The sequence below is a fragment of the Salvelinus alpinus genome, chromosome 20 (genome assembly GCF_045679555.1).
Source record: "Salvelinus alpinus chromosome 20, SLU_Salpinus.1, whole genome shotgun sequence".
Lineage (NCBI taxonomy): Eukaryota > Metazoa > Chordata > Actinopteri > Salmoniformes > Salmonidae > Salvelinus > Salvelinus alpinus.
The window spans coordinates 18,588,465-18,599,499 of record NC_092105.1 but is presented as its reverse complement, the minus strand read 5'-3'; the positions used below and the strand labels follow the sequence as shown (position 1 = coordinate 18,599,499).

At 41.9% G+C, this 11,035-nt stretch overlaps 1 protein-coding gene across 1 annotated transcript; it reads right to left on the bottom strand.

Moving 5' to 3' along the window:
• Positions 1-732: 732 nt before the first annotated feature.
• Positions 733-9,912, bottom strand: otc (ornithine transcarbamylase). The gene is made up of 10 exons (XM_071354779.1): positions 9,585-9,912; positions 9,218-9,356; positions 9,029-9,110; positions 8,396-8,483; positions 8,138-8,291; positions 4,766-4,888; positions 2,754-2,807; positions 2,469-2,618; positions 2,160-2,297; positions 733-1,099 (listed from the first exon to the last, which is right to left on the bottom strand). The coding sequence occupies exons 1-10, from the start codon at positions 9,665-9,667 to the stop codon at positions 1,040-1,042; spliced, it is 1,071 nt and encodes a 356-aa protein (XP_071210880.1). The 5' UTR covers positions 9,668-9,912; the 3' UTR covers positions 733-1,039.
• Positions 9,913-11,035: the final 1,123 nt, after the last annotated feature.

Sequence of the window (11,035 nt, the reverse complement as noted above, 5' to 3'; positions counted from 1 at the left end):
TCTATATGCAATGTAATATACATATGTGATTAGGCCGTGTCTAGACTTGACAGTTCATGCAGCTTTGTACTCTGATAATGGAGTTCTGATCATGAAATTCCGAACACGCCTTGTCTACATTTAAACGTGTCCACATTGTGTCTGTTGCCGGACTATATTCAAATGAAAGTATGCATTCTACAAACGATGGAATAGGCAAAATACGACAACACAACAGTAGTTGATGACATGTTGCTAAGTAACCAGGGAACCTCTAGCTAGCCAGCAAGCTAGCATAGCAAGCAATTCTAAAGGGACTGCAAACGAGTTAGCATAACATTGTTTTAGTTAGCACAAAAAATTGTTTTTCTAAATATTAGCACTTCCTAAAGTGGTCAGAGATCTAAACACAAAGCGACTTTTATGCATCTAGACCAGTCTTTTCAAATTGAGCTTCGTATTCTGATAGCAGAAGTCGTGTAGACATGACTACTGTTGCAAATGGTGTGCTAAATTTCCTACATTCTACAAACTTTATTTGTGCACGACATTGTAATTCTGTTTATTTGGATGCAACCTGTATGTGGAAGGATAAATGTAATATTCCCAGCTAAATCGGAGCAGGGTAACATTAGGTGCACATGCTAGCTATCTCTGTGAGGCACCACATGGAATGCAGCATTTCCCCCAAAGACTTAGTTTACTGCAAAGTTGACTAAGAAAGTAGTGTTATAAGGACAGAAAGCACACCTGTTCATTTTGAGGCACTTTTATTTATTTGTTAGTAACCCCAAAATCAATTCCATAACATCTTAAACTAGAATTGTGTATACAAATCACATGTCCAATACAAAGAAACAAGCTTTTATTCTCTCAGATTCAGTTCAAATACATTTGTAAAATACTTTCATGCATTAAGTGCACATTTTAAGTTTGCACTTTTAAAACTGGCTCCAATGTACCTGGCAGACTACAAAGTCAATCAAGTACTTGACCGAGCGCTGTTTTGTAGTATTACAAAACTGTAAACTTAGGATCCCTTTGGCAAGTAGGGATAGAGTTAGAATCTGGGCATGGGGATCTGGGGGGAGTAGTCAGTCAGCAGAGAGACCATCAGACCCTGCAGAGATGGAGAGAAATAAAGAATTAAAGAAAGAGAGCATGAGGCACAAATAAAAGAAGAGAAAGAAAGAAGCTCTCCTTGAGAATAAAGAGGTCAAATTTGAAGTGGGCTTAGGGTAATAAATCTGAACTCATCACGAGGCCGCAGTGGCTGGTGGGTCTGTGTACCCACATCCATATTACATTTTTTATTTAACCTTTATTTAACTAGGCAAGTAAGTTAAACACAAATTCTTATTTACAATGACAGCCTACCAGGGAACAGTAGTGCCCCTGAATAAAGTAGTGCCCCTGAACAACTGCCTTATTCAGGGGCAGAACGACAGATTTTTACCTTGTCAGCTCGGGGATTCGATTCAGCAACCTTTCGGTTACTGGCCCAACGCTCTAACCACTAGAATACCTGCCGCCCCTATATCCACACATGCAGTCAGAGCCGACCCTAGCCTTTTGGGGGCCCTAAGTAATTTTTTGTTGGGGGGACACCCCATCTTGTGAGCAAAACATTTTGACAGCCCTGCTCTTGACAGCAGAGATTTTAAAAACTGTTAAGTTAATTTCCTACACATGGGACGTAGAGAAAATATTGCAGTCTTAAAGCAAGTTGTAATTCTACACATTTTGCCATGGGGCGGATAGAAAAAGGTGCAATTTTAAAGCCAATTTCCTGCAATTCTACACATTTTGCTATAGGGTGGAGAATTTTTTTTGCAGTTTTTAATAGGATATCTGAGTGAGACTGACTAACAAAATCAATGTGGACCCTCGGTCAGTAATTCGACCATGATTACTACAAGTAATACTACTAATTTACCAATCACAAAATGTTTAGCTGACATGGGCTTATTGAGGTACTGTCAGTGACTGACATAACAAGAGAAAAACTGCTGATGCACAACCACATTTTGAAACTGCATCTTGTGTATTCTACTATTCTAACTGTCAACAGTAAGTTGAGACCCCGACTGAGTTGCTAAAAAGGCAACTTTAACTTCATTCAAATACTACTATTAGTCCACATTTAAGTATACAGTGTTACTGTATACAGCTTAGTTTACCATGATGGTCCACTTCCTGTTCTCAGCCTCAGGGAAGACAAGTGAGCGAGAGGAGTAGAACACCTGGTCGTCCACCTCTTCTTGTTTCCGTGGGAGACAGTGAAGGAAGGTCCAGTCTGGCTTTGCCACACTTCCTGTCTGGGGTGGACATAACCAGGAGACATGATGATTGATTCATTCCAAATCTACTCCTAACCCCTAGGCACATACATGAAGGGGTTAGAGGTAGGGGGGCTGCCTGGGGGAGGGTTAGTATTCAGCAAGAGAATACTCATCAATTTATTCACTATTTGAGTCTGTTGTATGTACCTGCATGGTGATCTGGTAGCCAAGGAAGTCCTTGATCCTCTGTTTCTTCTCCTCCTCCTGGCCCATGCTGACCCAGGTGTCTGTCACCAGGACGTTACTGCCTCGAGCTGCCTCCACTGGGTCAGAGGTCAGGAGAAACTGGGTCCCATGCTGACACACAGCAGACAAAATGAAGGACATTGTGCTATTGGTATTGACACCATTAGTATTGATCAGAATAATAATAACAACCAGGTAATACAATCCTAATAAAGAGTCTGACGCCATAAGTCTAGAAATTCTCACCTGTTTGGAGAGTCTCTGTGCCTCCTGAATGATGCTGCTGTCTGGGTCATAACCCTGAGAGGGAGGCAGGGCAGAGTGATGGGGTTAGTTAGAGCTGAACTACCAGTACTATACAGAGTGATGGGGTTAGTTAGAGCTCAACTACCAGTACTATACAGAGTGATGGGGTTAGTTAGAGCTCAACTACCAGTACTATACAGAGTGATGGGGTTAGTTAGAGCTGAACTACCAGTACTATACAGAGTGATGGGGTTAGTTACAGCTGAACTACCAGTACTATACAGAGTGATGGGGTTAGTTAGAGCTGAACTACCAGTACTATACAGAGTGATGGGGTTAGTTACAGCTGAACTACCAGTACTATACAGAGTGATGGGGTTAGTTACAGCTGAACTACCAGTACTATACAGAGTGATGGGGTTAGTTAGAGCTCAACTACCAGTACTATACAGAGTGATGGGGTTAGTTAGTGCTGAACTACCAGTACTATACAGAGTGATGGGGTTAGTTACAGCTCAACTACCAGTACTATACAGAGTGATGAGGTTAGTTACAGCTGAACTACCAGTACTATACAGAGTGATGAGGTTAGTTAGAGCTGAACTACCAGTACTATACAGAGTGATGGGGTTAGTTACAGCTGAACTACCAGTACTATACAGAGTGATGGGGTTAGTTACAGCTGAACTACCAGTACTATACAGAGTGATGGGGTTAGTTAGAGCTCAACTACCAGTACTATACAGAGTGATGGGGTTAGTTAGAGCTGAACTACCAGTACTATACAGAGTGATGAGGTTAGTTAGAGCTGAACTACCAGTACTATACAGAGTGATGGGGTTAGTTACAGCTGAACTACCAGTACTATACAAAGTGATGAGGTTAGTTACAGCTGAACTACCAGTACTATACAGAGTGATGGGGTTAGTTAGAGCTGAACTACCAGTACTATACAGAGTGATGGGGTTAGTTACAGCTGAACTACCAGTACTATACAGAGTGATGAGGTTAGTTACAGCTGAACTACCAGTACTATACAGAGTGATGGGGTTAGTTACAGCTGAACTACCAGTACTATACAGAGTGATGAGGTTAGTTACAGCTCAACTACCAGTACTATACAGAGTGATGGGGTTAGAACTGAACTACCAGTACTATACAGAGTGATAGGGTTAGTTAGAGCTCAACTACCAGTACTATACAGAGTGATGAGGTTAGTTAGAGCTCAACTACCAGTACTATACAGAGTGATGAGATTAGTTAGAGCTCAACTACCAGTACTATACAGAGTGATGGGGTTAGTTAGAGCTCAACTACCAGTACTATACAGAGTGATGAGGTTAGTTACAGCTCAACTACCAGTACTATACAGAGTGATGAGGTTAGTTACAGCTCAACTACCAGTACTATACAGAGTGATGGGGTTAGTTAGAGCTCAACTACCAGTACTATACAGAGTGATGGGGTTAGTTAGAGCTCAACTACCAGTACTATACAGAGTGATGAGGTTGGTTACAGCTCAACTACCAGTACTATACAGAGTGATGGGGTTAGTTAGAGCTGAACTACCAGTACTATACAGAGTGATGAGGTTAGTTACAGCTGAACTACCAGTACTATACAGAGTGATGGGGTTAGTTAGAGCTCAACTACCAGTACTATACAGAGTGATGGGGTTAGTTAGAGCTCAACTACCAGTACTATACAGAGTGATGGGGTTAGTTAGAGCTCAACTACCAGTACTATACAGAGTGATGGGGTTAGTTACAGCTGAACTACCAGTACTATACAGAGTGATGAGGTTAGTTACAGCTCAACTACCAGTACTATACAGAGTGATGAGGTTAGTTACAGCTCAACTACCAGTACTATACAGGTCATAACCCTGAGAGTGAAGATACAGAGAGCCCCAGTACATGTCACTAGCCACAAAACACAGTGGCTTTGCCACTAAAAAATAAACTGATATATAAAGGAGGAAAAGGGGGCGATGGGTAGGGGAGAATGTGTACCTTGGGCGTGGCGACTCTAAGATGGACACCCAGTTTGGCTGCGGTCATCATGAAGGAGTGCAGCACGTTGTTTCCGTCTCCGATCCAGCTTATAGTCAGCCCACTCAACGAACCATAATGCTCCTGTAAAACACAGAGCGGCGACATTTTGAATCTGGCACAGTCGGAAAAGGCTATACAGACACACTCCTGACCTGCAAAACAGTATTTACAGAATTGGTTAGGGTTGGGGTTAAAGGGCCAATGCAGTTGTTGTTATCTCAATATCAAATCATTTCTGGGTAACAATTAAGTACTTTACTGTGATTTTTTTAATCAATTAAAATGGTAAAAAATAAACTATAATAGCTTAGCAAATGGCAATTTCCCCAAGCAAGAATTTTGTTATGACTGTCTGGAAGTGGTCTTAGTGTGGAGGGGAAAACTGAAAATGTGCTGTTATTGACAGAGGTTCTTATTTGTCTATGAACTAATTTACAGCATGGTGATGTCACCATGGTAGGCCAAAACTCCATCCCAATAAAACAGGCAGACATTTCAGATGGTCTTTTCAAACAGCTCTTAAACTAAAAGGACATTATCATAATTTTCACAATATTATTCTAATCTCAGAGTGGAAATATATACTTAACAAAAATATAAAAACGCAACATGCAACAATTTTAACAATTTTACTGAGTTACAACTTATATAAAAGGAAATCAGTCAATTGGAAAACATTCATTCGGTCTTAACACCAGCTGCCAAACTAACCCTGATTCAGATGACAATCCTACCCATGCTAGATTATGGAGACAATTTATAGATCGGCAGGTAAGGGTGCTCTCGAGCGGCTTGATATTCTTTACCATTCGGCCATCAGATTTGCCACCAATGCTCCTTATAGGACACATCACTGCACTCTATACTCCTCTGTAAACTGGTCATCTCTTTATACCCGTTGCAAGACCCACTGGTTGATGCTAATTTATAAAACCCTCACTCCCCTCTATCTGAGATATCTACTGCAAACCTCATCCTCCACATACAACACCCATTCTGACAGTCACATTCTGTTAAAGGTCCCCAAAGCACACACATCCCTGGGTCGCTCCTCTTTTCAGTTCGCTGCAGCTAGCGACTGGAATGAGCTGCAATAAACACTCAAACTGGACAGTTTTATCTCAATCTCTAAATTCAAAGACTCAATCATGGACACTCTTACTGACAGTTGTGGCTACTATGTGTGATTGTTGTCTCTACATTTGTGCTGTTGACTGCACCCAATAATGTTTTGTGCTGCTACCATGTTGTGTTGCTACCATGCTGTGTTGTCATGTGTTGCTATGTTGTTGTCTTAGGTCTCTCTTTATGTAGTGTTGTCTCTCTTGTTGTGATGTGTGTTTTGTTCTATATTTATATTGTATTTATTATTTATTTTAAATCCCAGGCCATCGCAGAAGACCTTTTGGTAGGCCGTCATTGTAAATAAGAATTTGTTCTTAACTGACTTGCATAGTTAAGGTTAGGGTCAGATTTAGATGTTGGTTGTTGGTTGTTTTACAGGTCAGGAGTGTCCTTATAGCTTCGCCGGTCTATATCTGATACTTTGTTCAGATGTAAACTGGTGAGGGCCCAAAAAAGGTGACACTTTTTTTTGCACTGAAACATGCAAAACAATCCCTGCTAGGGGGAAATGCAGGTTAACTAATTAAACAACAAAGAATATGATCTACATGATCAGTCTCTGTGTGTAAAATAAAAAGTGGTTAATGTGAACCTAACTCACAGCTAAACATTTTAAAGGAAGCAATCCAATGTTATTTGTTGCCTAGACTTTACTGCAAATGACACACAAGTCTTGAGAAAAAACAATACACTAATATTGCAGTTACCCATGACAGCCTTTATAATAGAACGCTTGTTACCATGACAACCTTTATAATAGAACGCTTGTGACCACAGGCATCTAAATATTGCACTTGGGAAAAAAACATCTTAAAGTAGAATGAAACAAACAGGCATTCTATGTTTGCTCTATTATAGGGGCCACTATAATAGACATCGGTCAAGTGCACAAGGCTACGTGTGCAAAAATGTTCACAGAATAAAACATTAAATAATCCCCCATCAGGGGCCTCCCGGGTGGAGGGCCTCCCGGGTGGCGCAGTGGTCTGTGCCACCAGAGATTCTGGGTTCGAGTCCAGGCTCTGTCTCAGCCGGCCGCGACCGGGAGGCGCACAATTGGCCCAGCGTCGTCTGTGTTAGGGAGGGTTTGGCCGGCAGGGACATCCTTGTCTCATCGCGCACTAGCGACTCCTGTGGCGAGCCGGGCGCAGTGCACACTGACCAGGTTGCCAGGTGTACGGTGTTTCCTCCGGTCGCTTGGCTCTCAACCTTCGCCTCTCCCAAGTCCGTACGGGAGGGAGTTGCAGCGATGAGACAAGACTGTAACTACTACCAATTGGATACCACGGAATTGGGGTGAAAAAAAGAGGTAAAAAATATAAATAATAATAATCCCCCATCACTCACACACGTGTTATTGTCAAGTTCAACACAACAAAAACAATATATTTGGGCTACACTGTACATTATTACATTGTACAGTTTCTGCCTGTGGACATCTGTTCTACAATGTGCCAGCAGAGCATGATACCCTTTGTTGGCACAAGGAGTCGTATACCAGTTAATACTATATCGATTTGGTTAGGTTACTAACGTTAGCTCATCTGATGTTGTAACGTTAGCTGTCTGACTTTATGAGCCAGCTAATTTTCACACCATAAACTAAATTATTTGACCAGTTAAGTTGGCTAATGATGCTCAACATTTCTCTGGCTAGCTAACGGAGAATTCGATCCAACTAACGTTAGCAAGATACTTAACAATGATAACAATACTTGTTCCACCACACTTCCACCACACCATACTTGTTTTCCCTCAGCTCAAACGCCAGTTGTTTTTCGGTTACAGCTCGTGAAGTACGCTTCACCTTCTCATCCCGTCTCTGTGGTCAGGCTTCTCACCTACTTTACCTCTTCGTTATCGTTCAGGGGACGCGCTGCTGTACTGGCAAACTGCCATTCCTCTCTCAGCTCTTTCCAGAGTGCGCGCTGATGCTGTAACTAGTGAATTGGTTGTCTCTTCTCTCTTCAGCCGCGTGCTGCGTTCTGATGTTAGATCCAGCCAGTATTACTCCAAACATGGATCACTCTTTTGCATCCAGCCAGTAGTCATCCAAAGCCCCCACCCAAAAAAATCCAGCCAATAGTCATTCAAAGCCCCCCCTCGGATCTACACGAATCCCATAGGTCACCTATTTTGGATTGAAAACGGCAAATTTCCCCGAAAGGTGAGTAGTTTGCATCCCTGTTTGTTAGGCTTCAGTACCTGCAGGGTGAGGAAGTCAGCGAGGATCTGGATGGGGTGGTAGAGGTCAGACAGGCCGTTGATGATGGGGATGGAGGCATCCTTCACCAGCTCCTCCAGAGTAGTGTGGCTGTTCACCCGTGCCAGGACTATGTCTGACAGCCCAGAGAGAACCCTGCACACACACACTATAAAGTTTGATTCCAATGGTGATGATAACCTGGTGTAGTCAAGGAGCAAAAAGTTGGCTATTGCTGTGGCCTTGGCTGACTGACTGACCTGGCTGTGTCTGTGCTGCTCTCGTTCACTCCCAGGTGGATGTCCTGAGACGTGAGGAAACAGGGGTGTCCTCCCAGCAGAGAAAAACCTGCAGGAAGTACACGTTATAACGGGCTTATTCAAACGCACAAAATGTTACTATTGCTGATAGAAAGTAATTGCATATTCCACATGGAAGATAGTTGTGTCCATTCATCATGCATTTCTATCTGCAATGCAATGTTCCTCTTTACTAAACAGGGGAAAACTATGTGGTTGAAATAGTAGGTAGAAGTGAGTCTAACTGAGTTACATTTTTGCCACAAATGGAGGGAGAGTGTCTTTTCAGCAGTTTCATTGTGTTCTGCATTAGTCCTGATTCCTCACTCATTCAGAGTTGTGACCCCATGAAAGAGTGCAACTGAACTTTCCAATGCACCCACACATTTAAAATCACAGCACAAAAGCTATGTTGCAACTTGTATTTGCTGTATCTTAAATATCCACAATGATGTAAGAGGCTTGAAATGACTTTTAATTGAACCACTCCCTAAGTGATTGTGCATGACCCAACATGAGTAGCGGAGCTATTTTGCGTTTTCTCTTCTCCAAAAGCGTAGACAGACCATACCCTGACACAAATGTAACTCACACCTGTTTCTGTGGACATTCTAGTTCTGGTGCTCCTCTTCTCAAATATCATGGCAATCGACTTCCCTTGAAGAAGAGGAAGGTACTGCAAATAGAAGTGACCATTATCTCACTTGAACTCGATCAGCAGTGCATTATAAATATTTCATTTGAAACTAAAACTTCTGTTCGTGACATGGATCCTCACTGTACCTGTTTTTCATGTTTGATCCTGTGCTTTAGATCACCTGACACCCATAGTAGATGTTTGATCTCATCTGAGCTGAAGTCTTTTAAAGTCAGGAAACTGCGACCCTTGAGGTTGACCGGACACAGAGCTAATGTTCCAATGCTGCAAATGACAAGAGGATAAAAATAGACAGACTCCCCATTCAAAAAGGTACATTTACAAGTCACAAAAACACGACAACAAATACAGTGTGGCACTCTGAATGTTAAACTATGGAAATAGATTGTACTGTAAACTACTTTGCTTGACAGCTGAGCTCACTTTTGACACTTTGCCAATTAATCCGCGTGCTAGCTAGCCAACGTTTCTGACTAACGTTACTTCTCTTACCTAAAATTCCTCGCATGGATGCTTTGGAGAGTCTTCAGTCCATAGAACACTGAATTCTTCATGGCAAGTATTTTTGTTGTCATGACAGATTAAAATACTATAAATTGATATCTGAAAGAAAATAAAGTTGAATGAAAAAAGTGAAAACAGCATGTGTGTGTGTTGTTGCCTGTATCCACTGAGTAGAGTGGGTGGGGTTTCGTCTCATCAAATATCGCACATAGATTGGTAGTTTACTTTTTTTCTTTTCCGAAATTGTGCTGATTACTGTCGGATGTGAGGGCGCTCCTCTTTCACCGTTTTTGCCCACTCACGTCACTACGTGTTTGTTGTGAACAACAACGTGAGCAACAATAATGGAATCGGCGGTTCGCCTTCAAAATAAAAGTCCGACTTGAAATTGATGCAAGCGGATGAAAATAGTGGAATCATGCCACAATTGGACTAGACTAGGTAATGCTAAACAAGGTTGGAATGTCGTTATATAAATTAAACAAAATACAATAATGAGTTAATTTGACCCACCAAAAAAACAGTTGAAGTCGCACTGTGGATGTATAGACTTCAGAATTGCATTTGGAGCATACTTATATTGTCAAAGACCCCAGCCACCCCAGTCATAGACTGTTCTCTCTACTACCGCATGACAAGCGGTACCGGAGTGCCAAGTCTAGGACAAAAAGGCTTCTCGACAGTTTTTACCCCCAAGCCATAAGACTCCTGAACAGGTAATCAAATGGCTACCCGGACTATTTTAATTGTGTGCCCCCCCCAACCCCTCCTTTTACGCTACTGCTACTCTCTGTTTGTCATATATGCATAGTCACTTTAACTATACATTCATGTACATACTACCTCAATTGGGCCGACCAACCAGTGCTCCCGCACAGTGGCTAACTGAGCTATCTGCATTGTGTCCCACCACCCGCCAATCCCTCTTTTACGCTACTGCTACTCTCTGTTCATCATATATGCATAGTCACTTTAACCATATCTACATGTACATACTACCTCAATCAGCCTGACTAACCGGTGTCTGTATGTAGCCTCGCTACTTTTATAGCCTCGCTACTGTATAAAGCCTGTCTTTTTACTGTTGTTTTATTTCTTTACCTACCTATTGTTCACCTAATACCTTTTTTGCACTATTGGTTAGAGCCTTTAAGTAAGCATTTCACTGCAAGGTCTACACCTGTTGTATTCAGCGCACGTGACAAATAAACTTTGATTTGATTTGATATTGCAATGTACAGAATTACTTATAGATCTTGGGTCCATGAAATGGGGTATCAGCCTACTCAGTGACACCTACAGAACACAACTGTCCCACAATAAGTGGTACGACACTAATATTTGTGAAAACTCGTCACAGTTGTGTTCTGTGAGTGTCTGCTCACATGAAGACATACTACTGTTTACTATAGAATTCTATAGTAAACTGTAGTATACTG

Excerpts from the sequence above, each read along its gene's own strand:
- otc (XM_071354779.1), bottom strand. The coding sequence starts at position 9,667 with ATGACAACAAAAATACTTGCCATGAAGAATTCAGTGTTCTATGGACTG. Across the intron at positions 2,808-4,765 it reads TTAGAGTCGCCACGCCCAAG|GGTTATGACCCAGACAGCAG; the intron begins GTACACATTCTC and ends CCTCCCTCTCAG. Across the intron at positions 1,100-2,159 it reads ACAGGAAGTGGACCATCATG|GGTCTGATGGTCTCTCTGCT; the intron begins GTAAACTAAGCT and ends CCATCTCTGCAG.